The 20,193-nt window shown below is 59.0% G+C and overlaps 2 protein-coding genes across 2 annotated transcripts; both read right to left on the bottom strand.

Annotated features, from left to right (window-relative positions):
• Positions 1 to 752: 752 nt before the first annotated feature.
• On the bottom strand, positions 753 to 6,338 carry GZMM (granzyme M). Its single transcript, XM_082622040.1, has 5 exons — positions 6,272 to 6,338; positions 3,052 to 3,211; positions 1,899 to 2,034; positions 1,467 to 1,730; positions 753 to 1,025 (listed from the first exon to the last, which is right to left on the bottom strand). Exons 1-5 carry the CDS (start codon positions 6,330 to 6,332, stop codon positions 873 to 875), a joined length of 774 nt encoding a protein of 257 aa, XP_082478166.1. The 5' UTR covers positions 6,333 to 6,338; the 3' UTR covers positions 753 to 872.
• Positions 6,339 to 9,512: 3,174 nt separating this feature from the next.
• Positions 9,513 to 15,407, bottom strand: CDC34 (cell division cycle 34, ubiquitin conjugating enzyme). Its single transcript, XM_082622082.1, has 5 exons — positions 15,047 to 15,407; positions 12,186 to 12,272; positions 11,998 to 12,095; positions 11,383 to 11,517; positions 9,513 to 9,760 (listed from the first exon to the last, which is right to left on the bottom strand). Exons 1-5 carry the CDS (start codon positions 15,221 to 15,223, stop codon positions 9,547 to 9,549), a joined length of 711 nt encoding a protein of 236 aa, XP_082478208.1. The 5' UTR covers positions 15,224 to 15,407; the 3' UTR covers positions 9,513 to 9,546.
• Between the last annotated feature and the right edge of the window lie 4,786 nt (positions 15,408 to 20,193).

Genomic DNA, 20,193 nt, shown 5'->3' with positions numbered 1-20,193 from the left:
GTCGGTGCACACCCGGGAGAACTGAAAACACACGTCCACACACGCGCCTGTGCACGCATGGCCACAGCAGCCAGGGTGGAAACAGCTCAGGTGTCCACGGACAGGTGAGCAGATACACACACATGTCCCTCCACACCCAGGAACGTCACTCAGTAGCCCCAACACTCGCTACCACGTGGACAGACCTTGAGAACACGATGCTCCGTGAGAGAAGCCAGACATGGACACACAGGGTGTGATTCCATTGATGGGAAACATCCAGAACAGGCAAATCCACAGAGACAGAGAGTGGATTCCTGGTTGTCAGGGGCTGGGGGAGGGGATGGGGTTGCTTTTGGGGTGATGGAATGTTCTAGAACTGGACAGAGGGGCTGGTTGCACAACCCTGGTAATGTACCGAAAACCACTGCATTACACACTTTTCAAAAGGGTGAATTGTATGGCATGTGAATTATATCTCAATAAAGGCGGTACCAAAAGAAAAAAAAGAGGGGGAAGAAGATCCCTGGCTGCTTCCTCAGTGTCTCCCTCTGGCTCCCCAGTGCCCAGCCCACCCCCGCCAGAGGGAATCTGGCTTCGGAACCCAGTGGCCAGCGCTGCCCCCTGCCAGGTGCCCTTGGGGCCCTCGCTAGCTGCTGGGCCGCCTGGGAAGCCTCAAACCTGCAACCTCTGTTTTGTAAATAGGGAACCCTCATTCCCCCCGCCCACCCCCCGCAAGAGGCAGAATCCAGGCCGGCTCATGCCATTTCCTTATTACAGTTTATTGGTCCCCTGACACATGCAGGCCCCTGGCCGCCCCTCCCTGCAATCCTGCTGGTGCACAGAAGGGGAGTCGGGCCACCTCTGGAGGGTGGGGTTAGGGAGGTGGGCCGCTAGTGGCCGATGATCTTCTTGATCCAGGACATATAGGGGGCCACGGCGGTGGCCACGGGGGGTTTGAAGATGTCGGTACAGACCTTAGAGCTGAAGGACAGGATTCCAGCCACTTGGCCTCTGCTGCACATCACGGGTCCTCCCGAGTCCCCCTGCCAAGGCAACAGAGCACCAGTCACCTTGCTGCCCGCCGCGGGAGGTGGGGGGCGGGAGGCTGATTCCAGGGTAGAGAACCCTGCCCCCCTCTCCCTGCACCCTCCCTCCCCCCACCTCCTTAATTCCCTCCTCCCTTCCTTTCCTTTCAACTCTCTTTGCTCCTTCTTCCCACCGCAGGGCCTTTGCACATGCTCTATCTATGCCCTGATCTTCCTGGGTGCTGGAGTTCAAACCCCAGCTCTGCCGCTGGCTATGTGACCATGGGCAACCTCTCTGTGCCTCAGTTTCTGCACTTGAGAAATGGGCTCACGCTCGTGCCAACCTTCAGGACCCCCAGGGAATGGAGGGAGCAGGGCCCGGGGAGAGTTGGGGCTTGCCTGGGTGCTCAGCTGCTGGCCGATGAGGTGCCCCCCACCCCACCCCCCCAGCGCCCTCACCTTGCAGGGGGCCTGGTTCTTGGAGTGGGCTGCCAGGCAGATCATGCGGGGGCTGATGCCACCGTGCCAAAACCGACTGTTGTTGCACATCTTGGCGTCCAGCACATGCATATCCAGCTCCTGCAGCGCCCTGCTCAGCTGCCCACCTTGGTGGGTCACACCCCAGCCGGCCATGCTGCACCGCGCTCCTGCAGTCACTGCCTGGCGTCCTCGGGGCAAGGCCAGGGGCCGGATGGTCTTGCTGGGCTTCACCTTCCCATCCAGCTACAGGGACAGAAAGGGGCAGGTAAGTGCAGGAGGGGACCCTGGGAGGGGGGGGACCTTGGGGGAGGGGAACATGGGGGATGGGCAATGAGGGAGGGGACCCTGGGGGAGGGGAACACCACACCGAGCGAGGGGACCTGGAACTACCATTTCTCCCACGGGCAGCACCTTAAGCAGCGCGAGGTCATTTTTCAGGTCGGGAGCTGGCTTGTATTCGGGGTGCAGGACCACCTTCCTGATGTGGCAGGTAAGGCCAGGGTCTCTGAGCATGTGGAGCCCCAGCACCAGCCTCAGCAGCTGTGTCCTGGGGGCACAGGATTAGGGTGTGGGTGGCAGCCCTGCAGCCTCAGGGGCACTTGGTGTCCCGCAGCCCCTCACCCAGCCTCTCTCTGCGGTCCTTCCCCTGCTACTGCTCAGTCCGTTCTTCTCCCCACCTCCTCCAGTAAGCCTTCCCTGCTCCCACCCCTCCCCAGGCTCGGCCCAGCCAGGGGCTTGTGCTGAGTGTGTCTTAAAAATGCTGACCCTCCCTGCCCCCACCACCAGCCTGGGGGTCCAGACAGCGCTTATGTTATGCCTCAGGATCAGTGATTTGTTCAGAGGCTGGCAGTGACCTAGCTGGGCCCATAGGTACCTATCCTCATAAACTTGCCCAAACTAGAGAGGAAGAAGCTCTTTTTACAGGACTTAAGGGGGGCCATCCTTGCCACCATGGGAGAGAGCCTGCCTGATAATGTGGCCAGGGGGCAAGACAGCAGAATTGAGAGACAGGCAAGCTTTTGAGTGCCTCATGGGAGCACCTGGATCAAGCCATGCCTGAAGGCTGCCTCCTCTTAGCGTTTTCAGTTACATGAACCAACAGATCCCTTTTGGGTATTTCACCCAGTTTGATCTGTGGTCTTTGTTACTGGCCAGACCAGAGGTGGGGCAGCTCTGGGATGGGCTTATTTGGTGGCTTCACAATGGCATCAGGGACCCAGGTTCCTCTCCATGTTGGCCCTGCCACCCTCATAGACCAGCTCTGTCCACATGGCCACAGGTGGGAGATACACTCCTGGGTGTCACAAGGGGCCTGACTCTGTCCACTTGGAAGGTGCTTTGTTGTAGCAGATAAACCATCCCCAGGAATCCTCACAGCCTAATGTCACATACACACGCCTAAGGTCAATGTCACATACGCATGCCTCAGCAATCACTGCAGAGGGCAAGGGGAACCCCCTACAATGCTACAGTTGGCTTAAATCTCTCAGGTGAGAGTGGAGACGACAGGATAGATTTGGGGACACCTGGGGGGGTGGGGGTGGGGCAGGGCAGGGTCACTCACGGATGGGTCAGGCAGTGGGCAGCTGTCAACACCCACTGCTGGTGCACGAGGACCCCCCCACACAGGTGCGAGCCGGATTTCTGCAGCGAGACCATGTATGGGTGTGAGTTGGGGGCAGCCTCTCGACCCCCAATGATGTGGGTCTCAAACGTGTTGCCTCCTGGGGATGGGGAGAGAAAAAGCCAGGTTAGGGCTAGGTGCCCCAACCCTGCCATGACCCTGCAACTCCAGCTCTGCAGCCCTGGATGGAATGTTCTGGAATTAGACTATGGGGTTGGTTGCACAACTCTGAATGCACTGAAATTCTCTGAATTGTATCATCTAAATGGGCAAATTGTACAGTATGTGAATGACATCTCAATAAAGCTGCTATAAAAATTGTTCTAAAACCAATCATGAATTAAAAGGATAAAAAGTGCTCTAATGTGAATCAGCTCAAAATCTTCCTGGGATTCCCCATCATGCTTTAAACATCTAAACTCCTCATGACCCACGAGACACACATCAGCTGACCCTGCTTCCTTCACACTCGCCCTCACCCACTCCAGCACTTGGGGTCTCCCTGCTGTTCTTCCAGGGCACTGCCCTCGTTCCTGCCTCAGGGCCTTTGCATGTACTGTTCTGGAAGCCTGGAGTGCATTTCCCCCAGACATTCCCAAATCTGGCTGTCTCACTGGTATTGGCTCAAAAGTCTTCTCCTCAGAGACCTCCTCCCCTTACTCAGCTCTGTTCTCTTCCAAGCACTCACCCCACCCTGGTGTCGTATCCCACACACTTGCTCGTTGCCTGTCTATTCCCACTAGCCTATGAGTGATGCAAGGACAGGCCTTGTGCCAGTCTTGTTCACAACAGGTCTAATACAATATATGCTCAGCAAATGGAAAGATGGATGACGGATGGATGATGGGTGATGGGTGATGGATGGATAGAACAAAGGAAGGAAAGAAGGGAGGGAGAAAGGATAGGGGTGGATGGTTGGGTTCCTATCCTGCTGGGTAACCAACTGATCACGGAACTATTGTCATCCAGCCAGGCCAGAAGAGTGGGATGCCCACCACCGCCGACCTTCCATCTCACGCCGCCAGGTGCTGGTTCTGGCCGAGCATTCATGATTTGGGAAGGCAGGCAGCTGGGGCTCAAATTCCAGCTCCGTCACTCCCCGCTGGGCAACCCTGGCTAGGCTGCCTCACTCTCTGGGCTGTGGTCTCCTGCCCCCGCAAGCTGGAGTTGTGTATAAACATACGTAGCACGCCCTGCCTCCTGCGTGCTGCTGGGGGGCAAACAGCCTGCATCTGCCCCACATCCTGTGAATCCAGCTCGAGGGTGAGGTGTGAGGAGCACGCTCTACCCTCAGAGTCCCAAAGTCTCCCCTCAAGACAACTACAAGGAGAAACGCTGGGTTTCACTTTGGAGAAGCCCAGAGAACCTCAGCTTCTCCAAGCAGCCGAGGGGATCCACCAGGACAGGGCGAACACAGCCCCCTCTGTGGTTCCTGTGGAAACTGCACCACGAGAGCCCAGTCTGGGGACGCAGCTGACAGGCCTGCAGTGGCCAGAGGACCTGGGGGACATGGAGACGCTTCCAGAGCGCAGGGACCGAGGACAGCAGGACGACGCAGTGACCCACAGAGGACCCCATGGCGACAGTTGGAATAAGGTCTGTAGGTGAGCGGATAGGAAGGATGCTGAGAATCTACCAGTCACATAAGGGGATGTCTTTGTTCTCGGAACACTCGCTGGAGCACTTAGGGGTGAGGGGCAGCACGTCTGCAGCCCACTCTCAAAGGGCTTAGAAAAAGAATGATAAACATACCTATTTATATTTTACACACACACCCAGGGGCGGGATGTGAGCGGAGGAGATGATAAAGCAACTGAAGCCAAATGTTTATGACTGAGGAATTTAGGGAAGAGAAGATGGAAGTTATCTGCATGATTCCCTTGACTTCTCTGTAAGAGCAGAATTAAGTCAAAAGGAAAAGAATGGAAAATATCTGTCCTGATGGGGCCTCTCCTCTGCCCCAAGGGCTTGCCTCGCCCTCAGGCTTCACTTAGAAGTCCTAACAGCTACTGGAGATAAAACTCACAGACCCTCAATCCACCTGCTAAACTTTCAGAGCCTCCACTGCACTGAGCTGTGAGATGATCACCTCAGGAAGGGACCCCGTGCCATTAGCAGCCCTCTTCACACTTTTTTTTTTTTTTTTTTTTTTTGCGGTAAGAGGGCCTCTCACTGTTGTGGCCTCTCCCATTGCAGAGCACAGGCTCCAGATGCGACACGCAGGCTCAGCAGCCATGGCTCACAGGCCTAGCCGCTCCGCGGCATGTGGGATCTTCCCGGACCGGGGCACGAACCCACGTCCCCTGCATCGGCAGGTGGACTCTCAACCACTGCGCCACCAGGGAAGCCCCACACTTTTTTTTTTTTAATGCTTTTTCTTGTCTCACTTTAAAAAAAATTGAAGTATAGTTGATTTACAATGTTGTGTTAGTTTCAAGTGTACAGCAAAGTCATTCAGTTATAGATATATATTCTTTTTCAGTTTCTTTTCCGATTTTAGGTTATTATAAGATATTGGATACAGTTCCCTGTGCTAAACAGTGGGACCTTGTTGTTCATCTCTTTTATATATAGTACTGTCTATCTGTTAATCCCAAATGCCTAATTTATGCCCCCCCCATTTTTTTTTTTCCCAACACCTTCAGGCTTGTGGGATCTTAGTTCCCCCACCAGGCATTGAACCCAGGCCCTGGCAGTGACAGGGCCAAGTCCGAACCAGTGGACCGCCAGGGAAGTCCCACATCCCTCCCATTTAAAAAAATTTTTATTATCTTCTCACTAGGTCATCCACGTGCCCCGCACAAAACTGTTGTGGGAAAGTGAAACTCCTTCCCTCCCTCCATGCCTCCCAGCTCTGGAGGCTCCTTCCAGAAATATTCCAGCAAAAGGGAATGGATTCTCACATACTGTCAGAAAAGAAGCCCCCAGGACGGCGGGCATCCTCGGCCTTTTGCTCTTTCCTTACCCCACAATCTCTTTTCAAGGCTGTTTCAAGGAAAGCCGCCTTGTGCTTTTGGGGCAGCCAACATGTCTTCAGTGAGGTCCCTTCTAAGGACAGGGGAGTTGTTTCCAGTCTCTGTTCTGATGCCCCATGCCCTGTCTCCCACCCCCAGACCCCAGGTGCCACAGCTCTGGGCCTCAGTTTCCCCACTGCACTCACCTGCCCACAGGGCTCCCAGGACTGCCAGCAGCAGCAGCATCGGGGATCGCGGGGCCTCCATGATGCTGGCCCCAGGCCCCCAGCGCCGCCCACACCCACCCTTCCTGTTGGGGAGGTGACATTCACAGCTCTGGCTGGTTCCACCTCACCCGAAGTGCTTCTAAAAGATACAGATTCTCTGAAGACAAAACTCCGTCACCACGATCACACCTGAAAAACTGATGAGAAACCCTCATTAGCATCTACTGTCCCATCATGTTCAAGCTCCCATCTCACACATGGTGTTTTGTGGTTTCAGTGGGATTATCTCCCTGCCCTGTTGTCTTATTGTGGCAAAATACACACACATAATTCACCATTTTAACCATTTTTAAGTGCACAGCTTGCTGGCATTGAGCACATCCCACTGTCGTGCAGCCAGCCCATCATCATCTCTAGAACTTTCTCAATTTCCCAAACTGAAGCTCTGTCCCCATGAAATGCTGACTCCCCACACCATCCCCCAGCCCCTGGCCCCCACCATCTACTTCCTGTCTCTGTGGCTCTGACTCCCCCAGGGACCCTCCGTGAGTGGAATCAGACAGCATTTGCCCTTCTGTGTCTGGCTTCTCTCACTGAGCATCATGTCCTCAAGGTGTATCCCTGTGGTAGCAGGTGTCAGAATCTCCTTCCTTTTTAAGGCTCAATAATATTCCACTGTCTGGCTGGACCACACTGTTTAGTGTTTTTGTTTTTTGTTTTTCTTTTGGCCATGCCACGGGGCTTGCGGGACCTTAGTTCCCCGACCAGGGATTGAACCCAGGCCCTCAGCAGTGAAAGCTCAGAGTCCTAACCACTGGACCGCCAGAGAATTCCCTGGACCACATTGTGTTTATCCATCATCTGTCCATGGACATCTGGGGTCTTCTAGATTTTGGCAATTTTTAAGAAATATGGTATGAACACTTGTGTGTTATGAGTACCTGGGGGGCTCCTGCAAATCCGAGGGTCCTAGCCAGGCTCAGCTAGGTCCTCCCTCCTTCAGTCCACCCCTCTCCTTGCTGCTCCCCGACACCACGTGACCCCGACCAGCCAATCAGAGTACACCCTGTACCCCCTAGCCACAGGGTTTGGTTCAGGGCAGAGGGCCACCCTAAGCCCTAAACCAGCTCAGTGAAGACTGTGGCCCGCATTTCTTCTGGAACTTTTCAGACAGCCCTCACTCTCTGCTCGACTTGGAGAGATGTCACCCTGAGTGTGGGTGGGCCCAAGGCGAGAGGCATCCACCTGAGAATGAGGCCCACACAGAGGAAGCTGACCACACGCTCAGTGCCTGAAACCACACAAACTTACTCTCTCACAGTTCTGGAGGCTGCAAGCAGGAAATGGGCTTCATGGGATGAAAATCCAGGTGTGGGCCGGACTGGTTCCTCTGGGGCTCCAGGGGAGAATTATTTCCTGCCTTTTCTAGCATCTAGAGACAGAGATGCTGGGATTAGGGCATGGACGTTTTCAGAGCTGTTATTCTGCTGACCACAGGTAGGGGGAGACAAGAGTCAGGGCACAGCCAGCACCTGGCTCCAGCTGTGCCTGAAACCCCTGCCCTGTCAGTCAAGGAAGCCAGTGAAATTCTCCTGCACTTGAGTCAGTGTGATGAGTCAAGCGTTTTTCCCTCTGATACTGAAAGAGTTGTGATAAATAAAGAAGACTTGGCTGAAAAATGGGTCACAGAGGCAGATGAGATCACCCCGATGCTGGGGCTCTGAGGCCAGATGCAAACTGTCCACCTCTCTTCTGACTGCGTCTGGCACACGAAGCTAGAGCTGTCTTCACCCAGGAGGGCTTGTGAGGCCAAGGTTCAGTTTAAGAAAAATGAGTATTTATAGGGTGTTCACGTGTCCTACCTTGTTTAATCTTTCTAATAACCCCAGGAAGTAGGTTTCATTGGTATTGGGGGGCAGGGGAGGGTGTCATATTTTGGCAACTAAGAGATGAATTTCAGATACACAACAAGTAACTTTTTGGTATGATTACGTCCCGAACATTACATGGGATGATCTTAAAGTTTGTTTACCTGAAATCCACGTTGAACCAGACAAACCCAACGCTGAGGCCCCCGGGTGGGAGTACAGGATCCCGAGGCCCCGGTGCGAGGCAACTGTGTGCGCAAGCTCCTTTGGATCTGGGGACAAGAGCTGGGCGTTTACACCCCAGCTTCCATCCTCAGACGCTCCCTAGAGGGTGGGTCCTCGACCCCTCCCCTTGGGTCTGGGGGCTCACGCCTGTTCCCATCTGTCCTGTGCAGGGCAAGTGGCACCATGTGACCCTGAGGCTGGTGGGCACTGGCCTGGCTCCTGGGCCCTCATCCTCCCGGCCCTGAGGCTCCAGTCATCTAGGCGGTGGGGCAGGGACATGCACCCCCTCCCTCCCCACACCCATGGGACCCCGACCCACACAAGCCGAGTGTGATGAAGGGTGAACACCGAGTCTGGATCTGTTTGTTACAGAAGCCTGGGGACGGGGAGAAGGGGTCCCAGGGGAGCAGAGGGGCTGGACCAACAGGCCCAAGGGTGGTGGCAGGCAGGGCAAACTTTTCCATAAACGCCCAGACGGTATTTCTGGCTTTTGGCCCAGATGCTAGGTTGCAATCACTCAGTTCTAAAGCTGCCACTCAGAAGCAGCCAAACGTAGGGGAAGAAATGGGTGTGGCTTTGTTCCAATAAAACTTTATTTTTGCCCAGGAGCTGGGGCTTTGGACCCCCGGGGCCACCCCTCAGCCCCAAGAACACACCCCAGGCCCCCGCCTGGCCAGACCCCAGTCTCTGTGGCCCCTCCCCCCAAATCAGCAAACCTGACAGGAGACCCCTGGGGAGCTTCCAGGCTCGGAGGGGCGGCTGCCGCCTGCCTGTCTCGGGTCACATGCATGGCACCAGGGCCTGCGTCCCCGCCTGGGCCCCACTGGCCTCATGGCCAAGGAGAGGTTGGTCCTCGGGCTTCTCATAAAGTCGCTTTATTTAGATTCCAAACAACCGCAAGCAGAGAGAAGAGGTGACCCCGAGTCAATCTGTCCGCTCTCAAGCCGGGACCCCGAGTCTCTGGCTCCAGCTGGTGGGTGGGGCGGGCGGGCCAGGGTCCCCGAGCTGCGTCCGCGGCGTCCGGCCCACGCGGGGCCGCGAGCGCAGCGGCCTCCCCGGAGGCGGAGGGAACAGGGCGGACGCAGTGTCCGGAGGTAGTGGCGGCGGCAGAGAGTGGGCGGCTGAGGTAAAATCTGTAAGTTTATTTGTGGAGACATGGTGTCAGGACTCCTCGGTGCCCGAGTCGTCCTCGTCGTCCCCGAAGCAGCTGTCGGCCTCAGCCTCGACCTCGGCGTCCTCGTAGTAGTCGTCGTAGAAGAGGTCCGAGCCTTCGTCGGGCGCTGGGGCCTTGGTCTTCACACAGTACTCGGCCAGCGTGGTGGGCACCTTCACGCCGTCCCGCTCCGCGTCCACCTTGGTCCCCAGGACCTGCTTCCTGCGGGGAGAAGCGGGGTCTGCCTCACTGCAGCCAGCAGCCCCGGGGCCCCCGCGCTCGCTCCCGTGAAACAGCGTAGGACAACCAGGGTGATGGCCGGGCCACGGGGGCCAGCGACAGGATGGCTGGGGCGGGGGGCGGGGCAGAGCAGAGGGGCCCAACCGCTCACGGCCCCCATGTGTGCACGGGCCTCTGCTCACACACGCACACACAGACACAAGCACACGCACGCGGGAGGGGGTGGAACGCGGGCTCTGAACCAGGATGAGGGCTGTGCAGACACAGGGAGGGTGTGGGCTCATCAGGAGGAGAAGCGCAGGTCGGCCCTGGCCACCGAGGTCAGGTGAAGTGGGAGCAGCCATGGTGCTGGGCTGGGTCAGTGGGCGAGGGGCAGGGTGGAGGGTGGCGGGTGGGGTGGGCGGGGCTGCTCAGCAGCCCCAGGGGACGCTCGCACATCCACACCGGGGCGGGGTCCCGGGTCCTCTCTTCTCTGTACTTGAGCGTCTTCCTATCACCAGCACCGGTGTCCCCTGCATGCGCTTTCCTGTCCGGAGCTTTATCCAACTGACAGTAGCCAGCGGGAGCTCTGACCGCGCCTGCTGCGCCTGGGGTCCCACCACCCGACGGTGCCGGTGGGCTTTCTGGAGCTCCCGCCGTGGGGTCGCGCAGCCGGCCCACGGGCACAGGTCCCCACAGCTGCGCGGACACGGTGGGTGAGCATGCGTCTGGATGCAGGTGAGGACGAGAACTGTTTCCCCAGGTGAATACTGGGCCTGGTGGGGGGCCTGGGTCATCATGGAGACACGTGTCTGACCTACTCTCTTTTCCAAGAGGCAAATGACAAACTAAAAACCGCTTGGGAGGAGACTTAGTGAAGCGTTTAGTTTGTCATGAAACAAGTCACAAACCCCAGGGTTCCCAGAGCAGCTCATGGGACACAACAAACACAACAGGGCAGAGAGCGCAGGCCCTTGGGGAATGTTTCACACAGACTCCCCTGCAAGGCCGGGCACCTGCCTGTTCATGGGGAAAAACAGAAAACAACAGAAATGAGAGAAGTTCACCCTGGCAAACTCCTAACTGATGCGCCGCTTTTATAACCAGGAGAAACTGACTTTTCGTAAAAGAAGTTATTTCCTAAACATGCTCATACCACACGGCTTTGCTGCCTTTAGAGAGTAACTCCAAGTTCGAAGTTTCAAAATTGTGACATTCACTCCCGTTCGGTGAAATGATGGAGCACCCCGCACAGCACAGTCCCGGAGGAGACCGCGTGGGGAAAAGCACGGGGCCACGCACATGCGTGCACGCCCCAGCAAGCAGGGTCCACATACACGGGGGATGGGGGGTACCGGTGGGATCTCTGCCCTTTCAGTGTCAAAGCAAAAGGATGTGGCAAGACCCTGCTAGATCCTGGCGGACACCAGGGTGTTTATCTCTGTGTGAGGTGCACGCACCCACACGCCACGCATGTGAGACACGCACACACACACGGCACGTTCACACACGACAGTACACATGTGGACCACACGCTTCACGAGAGAAAGACCCCAGCTTTTCCGGCAAGAGGAGGAGGGCTCAAGAGGGGCCGCCCTGCCTCCCCAGGCCCCAGGCCCACTCACCGGATGATGTCCGTGTACTCGCGGTCCTTGCCTTTGCTTTCTTTCCACTTCCTGTACATCACGGAAGCGTCCACGTTGGCCGGTGAGAAGGTGTTGGGTTCATTGAGGAGGGAGATGACGCTCAGGAGGATGGTCCTAGGGGAGGCAGCAGGAGTTGGTGTGGGGGGGTCCACGGCCCAGGGGCTGCCTGCCCGGGAGCCTCATGCCCCGAGCCGGTCCGCCACCCTCCACCTGCCCTCTGCTGCGTGCCGGGCTCCTGGGACGGGACGTGGGTGGACAGCCAAGGCCTGGAGAGTGGGTCCCGTATGCCACTCATTCCCGCTCCAGCCTGGGGAGGAGGAGAGTGCCCGGGCCACTCAGGGTGAGCACAGCACCAGGGGATGGAAGGGCTGTGCTCCCTGGGGCTCGAGGAAGGAGGGGGGACCCCAGGGGCATGCAAACACGGCCACAGGAGTCCCAGAGACCGTTCCTGAAGGTGGGTGGGCAGGGATGGTAGGAAATGGGGGAGAGGCCGGCAGGGATGGGGGCTCCCACAGACGCTGCCACCCCACAGGGAGCTGCGTCCTCCCGCGCCCACGTCCCCAGGGCTGGCCTGCCCGACGCCGACCGCCTCACCTGACGTTCTGCGTGGGGTTCCACCGCTCCGAGGGCAGCTCCCCACTCTGGGGGTCATCGACGGGGGGGTGGAGGATGGAGATGCACACGTCCCCAGTCTATGTGGCACGGGGGGGGGGGTTAGCACCCATGAGGCTCCCGTCCACGCGCCCCCTGCCCCACCCCGCCCCCTGGAGGAGCAGGCTCACCTCGTAGATGTTGGGGTGCCACATCTTGGTCAGGAAGCGAAAGGCCGGCGGAGAGTAGGGGTAGTCAATGGGGAACTTGAGGCGCGCCTGGTGGGGGAGAGCAGAGGTTCAGCCAGGGCCGGGTCAGGCCACCCAAGACCACACACAGCGGTCAGCCTGGGACTCGCCTGCCTCCAGCGCCCCTCATGGGCCGGGGGCTTTTCGGGGGCACCGAGCTGAGCTAACAACCCCGGTCCCTGCCCTGCTGTTGGTGGCCGGGGAGGGGGGGAGTGTGTGGTCACTCGCCAGGGTGCACCTCCAGGCCCGTCCCAGCCCAGGCCTCTGGGGGGACCAGAGCCCTGGCCCCAGGGAGCGTGGTGGGCCCAGCCCCAGGAGCCGCATGCCCAAGCACCGCGCTGGGCTCCCAGCCTCAGTCTCCAGCCTGTGGGGAGGTTTAAAATAGACGGGTGTTCACTGGGCAGGCGCCGGGGGCGGAGATGAGTCAGCACCAGGCGGACAGGCTCTTTGCCCGCAGGTGTCAGTCCTGGGGGGTCAGGAAGGCACATGGGAAGGTCACGGGCAGATGGGGGAGGGCCGCGAGGGAGAGCTATGCCCCGGCCTCGCCTGGTTAAGCCCCAGCCCTGGGGTCCTGGTGGTGCTTCAGGCTCTCGGGGCCAACGTGGGACATCTCTGCTGCAGGCACCCCCATCTTTAGAGAGTCGTCCTCCTGGGCAGGGGGCGCTGGGGGCACTCGGGGGAGGGCCCTCTGTTCTGGAGTGAACGTGCTGAGGCCTGAAGTCAGTCTGGAACTTGGGCCTCAGACCCTGCCCCTTGGTCCCGCCAAGCCCAGGGCTGCGTTTCTAAGTGAAGACAGAGACCAGCTGAGGCCTCCTTAGCGGAGTAGGGGGACAGGCCTCCCCTCACCAAACACCCAGCAAGTCCCAGAGATGCCTTTACCGCTGTGCCAACTGAGGCTCAGAGAAGGAGAGTACCTTGCCTGAGGGCACACAGAATGCAGCTGTGGAGGGGCTCCCCAACCCAGGTCTCTGGGGCACCCCTCAGCACACGTTGCCCGGAGCCCCTCTGGCTTGTAAGGAGGAGTGGGTGAGGCTGGGCGGGCTGAGAGGAAGGTGCTGGAAAGCGATGGTGCCCCCCGGGCACTTCCGGCCCCTGTATTTCCACATCGTTCCCCCACTCCCCAGCCAACCGCATCAGAACAGGAGGATGTGAGGGTGGCAGAACCACTGTGGGTCCCACACTGCCTTCCTCGAGAATAGACCCTCACGGCAAATGCGATCAGATTTGCGGCGCCCCTCCCTAGCCCAGGTTTCTAGAATAACAGGATCATCCCCCCAAAGCCAGCCTGGAAGGTCCTACCCACAATCCCTTGCAAACAGTGGGCAATAGCCAGAAACCCACGTCCTTTCCTTTCCTTCCAGTCCAGCACCCTTGCTCAGAGTCCTGGCCTGGCCTCAGGATGGGACTCATGCTATTCCAGCTCTGAGTGGGGCCCTCATCCTCACAGCCAGCTGCTCCCAGATGCAGACAAAAGAGGCTGGGGAGGAGGGCTGGTTAAACCATTTGGGGACCAGCCCCCAATCCGTGTCCTGCACGGGGAAGACGGATTCCACATCAGAACTCAGCCCAGGGCTGTCCATGCTCATGCCCCCATCCCACCCCAGCAACGAGGGAATCTCAACTCAAGAATCACCCCAGCAGGCCAGCCTGCCCCCTCCAGGCCCCTGAGCAGGCGTGGCTAAAATGTTAGCCAAAAGTGCAAACACAGACATCTGTCCGGGCAGTGCCAGCCCCGCCCCGCCCCGCCACAGCCGGGGCCTCCCAGCCTGGCCACTGGGCTCTTGGCAGGCGGCAATGGGGGTGTTCCAGCTGAGGGCCCAGGCTCCGCTTCTCTTACAAGTAGACCCCCTGTCTTGTCCGTCTGGCTCAAGGAGCAAAGTCCTTTGATCTGGGAGGGGTCCTTCCAAGACCACATCTGGACTCATATCCTGTCCAGGTTCTGGCCTGAGTCCTCATCACACTTGTCAGAAACACAGCCGGTCCCCGGGACAGCCCTGGCCTCCCCGCTCACAGAGCGCCCAGAAGCGACCCAGGGCAGGCGACGTGGGGCCCAAGAAGCCGCCTGCTCAGAGGAACCTGAGAAAGGCCAGTCGGGGCGCAGAAGAGCCTAAGCTTCTGAGGTCGGACCTGGGTGGGCTCTGTGGTGTGGCTCCCGGGGACAGGGCTGAGGGTGAGAGCGACGGCCGGAGAGAACAGGTTACGTAAGGCTCAGGATGAAGCCCAGAGGGCTTGGCCCACTGCTATCGGCCAGGGTGGCCGCTTTCCAAGCAGGTCCCTGCTGCCAACCCCATCCGGACCTTTGTTGGAACCCGAGCCAGTGGCCGAGTCAGCCCCCAGGCGGCAGGCCTCCCTCCCTCCCAACAGTGCTGGCTGGTTCTGGGGAGGCCTCTTTGTCCGCTCCGGGTAGCAGGCAGGGCCAGGAGGGGGGGGGACGGGCACCAAAAGCTGGGAGAAGCAAGGGCGTCGCGCCCAGAGAAACAGGGAGGGTCCCGAGCCTCCCCTCTGGGGACATGAAGCGGCCTTAGGCTTCTCGGGGACTCCTAGGGCCAGAGGGGTTGACCGAGGGCCCCTAGCTCGCCAGAGGCGGTCAGGCAGCAGGGCAGAAGGAGGGAGCCCCGGGAGGAGGAGGGACAGAGGATGGGGGCCCCGCGAGGAGGAGAGGGAGAGGGAAGGAACCCCGTGAGGAGGAGAGACAGTGAGAACGGGTCCCGCCAGGGGAGCGGACAGGGGCAGGACGCAGAGGTGGGGGAGGGGCCCCGAGGAGCCGGAGGAGGGGGTCGCCGCCCCCTGACCCCGCCGCTCACCTTGAAGTAGCCGCCCTCGTAGTAGGTGTTGGGGGGCCCGAAGATGGCCACCTCCCAGTTGTACAGGTCGCCCTCGTCCACCAGGGTCACCCGGAAGCCCTCCACCGGCTCCTCCTGCAGCCCCTTGAGCTCCAGAAGCAGGGCCTTCTGCGAGCTAGGCACCAGCGGCCGGGCCATGGCGGCGGCGGACGGGCCCGGGGCCAGGGGCGCTTGGGGCCGCGGGGCCGTCGGGGCGCGGGCCGGGCCGGGGTCGGGGCCGCCTTCTTCGTCTGCACCGCCGCCCGGAGCCGCCGGGCGCTCCAGTAGCTCTGCACCGCCGCCCGGCGCTCACCCCAGCCTCCGCGCCCCGCCCCCGCCGCCCGCCCCCACCGCCCGCGCCTGCGCCTGCGCCTGCGCCTGAGCTCCGCCCCGCCCTGACCGCGCCTGCGCGCCCGTCCGCGAGGGAAGCCGGGAAGCAATATCTACCACTGCCGCCGAGCGCGCCACCGGGAGTCGGGGGCTGCGCGCGCAGGCGTTTTGCCGCTTCCGACACCCCGGGAGGCCGCTGCTACCGCCCCAGCTCAGACGAGCGCCCGGGACCCCTGTACGCGGGGCCGCGGGCAGGGCTGCGCTGCGCCGCCAGGCTCGGCCCACTGCGCTTTTGGGGCCTTTTTGTGACGTCTCGTCGTGGGGCGGGGCCAGGGCGGAGCTGTCCCGAGCCTCAGTTTCTCCGGGGACGCTGGAGCCAGGAGGGTCCCGCCGCTTGCAGCCCCTCCCCACTTGGCACGCCTCTGCAGCGTGGACTCGGCACCCGTCCTGGCCGAACCCCAGACCAGAGACCTGACCTTCCTTGGCTGTGCCCGCGTCTCAGGCCGAACTTTGACCCCACCCTGGGGCTTCACCCCGACCCTACCAGAGCGCTGACCTGGCTGCGCCCCGGCCCGGACACCCACCCAGCTCTGGGTCGGAGAGTTGGGATGGGGCCTGGCCTCCATCCCTGCACGCCCGCAGGTGACAGCTCCCCACGAGGGTGGGCGTGGCACTCGAGGCCTGTGGTGGCCTTGCTGGCAGGTGACCCGGGCAGTCAACAGTTGCACCAACACCTTGGGCTGAGCTGAGCTGATTTCCTCCCTCGGCTGCCCCGACACCTGGCCCTGGGCTGGTCCCCGCTGAGGACAGGCAGGTAAACCTGTCTGGGGAAGGAAAACAAGATATCATCTGTGGGGATGGAAGAGGGAATCTGAGAAAGCCCCGGGCAGAGCAGCAGCTTCATCAGTAAGGGGGCTCTGCCCTGCACCCCGAGGGACCTGGAGAGGCCTGTCATCAATAAAGTGGACTGCACACCCCTGTTTGTCCACTGTTCCAAGCGTTCTCTGTCCTTCATTCTCTGCCCCTCATTCTCTGCCCATAGCACCAGTGTCATAGCCTCGGCATGCGGCAGCTTGTTGATGAATAATAATTAGAATTAATTATGATTCTTCCAGAGAAGTTTCCCAAGATGTCATGCGGCAGCTTGTTGATGAATAAGAATTAATTATGGTTCTTCCAGAGAAATTTCCCAAGATGTCTCCCTGCGTACACCCCACAGGAGTTATTGCAGGAGTTATTGGGTGAGTGGGGGCAGCCCTGGAAATGTAAAGAGAGGTACCAGGTTTATGGCCCCTCCAGCTGGTCCCACATAAGGCCTTGTCCCCCAGGAAAGCCCACACCTCAGGCTCTGAAACATCCTGAGGTGGTGGACATCTGGGGTTTCTACCTGCCCATTTTCTGGCAAAAGTACCTCCATTTTCCCATGGGGTCTACCACTCTTAGTCTGCAAGGTTCCAGTTGGACTGATCCTCAAGCCCTGGCTGCAGGGATGTGTCCTCGAATCAGAGTATCCTAGGCCCCCTGGCTGCAGTGGTTGGTTCAGGAACAGCATATGACTTGGCCTTTTTCTGGGGACATGATGCTGCTGAGATGTCTGAGCTGGGAGAACCTGGACCTGGAGCTATAGGACCGTCTCGTCACCACGAGGCCTGTGAACAAAGCTGGTGCTCAGGAAAGCTGAGCCAACTGATGAGGAAGTGCTGAAGACCCTGTTTGTGCTCCTGGATCCAGCCATGCCTGGCCTCCCCTTGCAATGGTGCAAGTCAATAAATTACTTCTTTTCTTATTAAGCCAGTTTGAGTTGAGCCTTCCATCACATGCAACAGAAGAGCCCTCAATTCAAATCTAGGTCTGCCATGAACTTGGAAATGGTCCTCAAATATAGAATTGTAAGATAATGAACTTGTGTTGTCGTGGGGTTTTCTGAGGTTTTTTGTTGTTGTTTTGTTTTTGCAGTGGTTTGTTATGACAGCCACAGGAACTGAATACCCTCACTTCTATGAGCATCAGAGTCTTCCTCTGGAAAATTGATTAATTAATTCATGGCCTTGCACAGACAAATCTAGGTGCCGGGGGTACAGCAGTGAATAAAATATGTAAAAATCCCTCCCCTTGGGGAGACAGGGAGAAAGGACATAAGCAAGCTGTTAAATAAGTAAGCAACTTCTGATAGCAATAATTGCTATGAAGAAAAATAAAGGATAGTGAGGCATTAGCAACGGGAGTGGAGCAGGAGAGTTATCTTGGATAGGGGCTCAGGCGAGGCGCCTCTCAGGAGGTGGCATTTGAGTGGGGACCAGAATGGGGTGAGCCCCTTGGGTCTGGAGGAACAGTGTTACAGGGAAAGGGAAGAGCGCGTGCAAAGGCCTGAGGTAGGGACAAGCCGGACCAGCTAGAGACCAGTGTGCCTGGGGCAGAGTGAGGGGACAGTCAAGGAAAGAAGCTGGGGAGTCTCTCTGCTCAGCTTTCCTGAGTGCTCACTTTGTTCAAAAGCCTTGTGGTGACCAGATGGCTCCAGGATCCAGGCCCGGGTCCTCCCAGCTCAGCCACCCCAGAAAAAGTCCCAGGGCTGCATCTCATTGGCCAGCTGGGAGTCACATGCTGTTCCTGAACCAAGCACTGAGGCCAGGGTGCCTGGAGCACTCCTACTGGCTGGTGGGGTCGCCCAGGGCAGTGAGGATGAGGGCTGGACCAGTGTGGGGAGGTGCAGGCAGGATGAAGCTATGATGTGCAACCTACAGGATGCAGAGAAGGGCCAGCTGAGGGGACAGGGGAGGCATCCAGGCTGAGCCCTGGTCCTGGGTGGACTGGGGGCTTCCTTGGAGATCACAGACTGCAGAGGAGCCCCAGGGTCAGGGGGGCTGACCGGAGGCTCCGTCCTGGATGTGGCAGGCCTGGGATGTCCTTGGGGGTGTCCCTGAGGAGACGCCCAGCAAGTGGTTAGCTCTCCAGAGCAGGGCTGGGCCTGAGATGTGAATCTGAGACTCCTTGGTGACCCGGCAGTAATGGAAGCCATGGCCTGGATGAGATGCCAAGTGAGGAGGAAGCATGAGGCAAGGAGAGAGGTCCCTGACACAGAAGGAGGACGCCTTCCCCCAGAGAAGCTGGGGAAGAGAAGCTTTTGGGGTGTTGTGGAGTGAACACTATGGGGGCAGGGGATTTGGAAGGCAGGGAGGCCGAGCTCTGTGAGGTGACCTCACACTGTGACCTCACACTGCTGTGAGGTCAGATAAGCAGAACAGCTCAGCTTCCCCAGGCTGTGCCTGTAAAGGTCAAACCAGGACTTCAGGATCCAAGACCAGGCGTGATGGTGACTCAGGGGTGGCAGTGAGGGAAGGTGGCGGGGCAGGGGAGGTGACCCCAGATGGAGTTGGCCTCAGCTTGATCCGGGGGGGACCCTGGAATATGAGTTAGCATCCCCTGAGGCAAGCGGGCCAGCTCTTGGATCCCCCGGTGGTCACTCAGTGGCCACGACCCCTGGTGGTCACTGGCCACTCCTGCCCCAGATGGGGGATGAGGCCTCCTGGGCCACATGGCTTGGTCTCTGGTGGGGCAGCTGTGAGCCTCGGCAGATGGGAAGGGGATCTGGTGGCATCAGTGACACCTGCTACACATTGTCTAGCCCAGGGGACCACAGAGCTGACCGGAGGCTGCTGGGGCCCATGAGGCCACCTGCACTGCGCATTTCATGCGGATGCCCTGCCTGGCTGTGAGCTCCATGCCGCAGGGGCCTCAGCACAGCTTGCTCCCCGAGGCCGTCCAGCCCCCTAAGGGCCTCAGCCTGCTGACACACCGGCCCATTTCCTGTGTGCAGTGTCAGTAACAGCTAATGCTGATGGAGGGGGCCACCTTTGTGAAGCTTCTGCTTATGTAACAAATGACCCACAAAGTTCATGGCTTGAAATAGTAACATTCATTCATTTACCTGCAAAGCAGGAGTCTCCAGTCAGGAACCTCTGTGTGGCCTGTGCTTCCTCAGACTACTGCGTGGCCACCGCGTCCCCTGGAAGCCAAGTACTGTCACAAAAGCCACCAAGTGCAAGGAGAGGGGATGCAGATTCCATCTTTTACCTGCCCCTGTAGGGGGGGTGGGAGATTCAGGAAGAGCAAATGGGAACAGAAAGGAAGCCCTGGCTGCTTTCAGAAAACACAGCGCAACTCACTGGTTTATCGATTACCAGCCAAGGGCAGGTGCTAGGAAATGGGAGGTAAGGTGGTCCCTGCCATTGGTAGCTCGAAAAAGGCTTTAGATTCTGTCCCCGTGTGATCTCCCTCAATCAAAATATGGGTGCCCTGGGTCCCATTTAACAGAGGAGGAAACTGAAGCCAAGAGAGTGAAGTCACCCGCCTGCAACTGTCCTGGGCTGGGAATCTGCTCCTTGTGGAATCCGCTGTCCAGGATGTGCTCCAGCTGGCGGAAAGGGGGACACCCAGGGTGCTTGTTGACTCTCACGGTTGTGCCTGGATCCCGGATGGGCCCCGTGGCTGTGGTGAAGGCGCTGTGGCTCTGGGTTACAGAGCGCGGGCCCAGGTTCGGATCCCTGCTGGCCCCTTGCTGGTGCTGCGACCTTCACTCCTCCGGGCTTGGTTTCCCCATCTGACAAATGCGGGCAGTGGATTCCCTTCCGTATAGGGCGGCAGTGAGTCAAGACATTGTCAGGTCTCAGACGTGTTAGCTGTTTCTATCGTCGCCATCATGACTACCTGCCCAGCTGACCTCTCCCTTTGGCGGTTGGGGAAGCCGAGGTCCAGGGAGGAACTGCTGGGGCAGGGCGCTCGTGGAGGGCAGGCTGGGGGCC

The sequence above is a fragment of the Mesoplodon mirus genome (genome assembly GCF_964341445.2).
Source record: "Mesoplodon mirus genome assembly, chromosome: 5".
Taxonomy (NCBI): Eukaryota; Metazoa; Chordata; class Mammalia; order Artiodactyla; family Ziphiidae; genus Mesoplodon; species Mesoplodon mirus.
The sequence above is the reverse complement of the archived record's forward strand: the minus strand, read 5'-3'. Positions and strand labels throughout refer to the sequence as shown.

Coding starts and splice junctions, on each gene's coding strand:
- GZMM (XM_082622040.1), bottom strand. CDS start 6,332: ATGGAGGCCCCGCGATCCCCGATGCTGCTGCTGCTGGCAGTCCTGGGA. Junction 3,212..6,271: donor CCTGGGAGCCCTGTGGGCAG/GTGAGTGCAGTG, acceptor CCCCATCCCCAG/GAGGCAACACGTTTGAGACC. Junction 1,731..1,898: donor ATGACCTCGCGCTGCTTAAG/GTGCTGCCCGTG, acceptor CTGTCCCTGTAG/CTGGATGGGAAGGTGAAGCC.
- CDC34 (XM_082622082.1), bottom strand. CDS start 15,223: ATGGCCCGGCCGCTGGTGCCTAGCTCGCAGAAGGCCCTGCTTCTGGAG. Junction 12,096..12,185: donor GGCACCCCAACATCTACGAG/GTGAGCCTGCTC, acceptor CGTGCCACATAG/ACTGGGGACGTGTGCATCTC. Junction 9,761..11,382: donor GAGTACACGGACATCATCCG/GTGAGTGGGCCT, acceptor TTCTCCCCGCAG/GAAGCAGGTCCTGGGGACCA.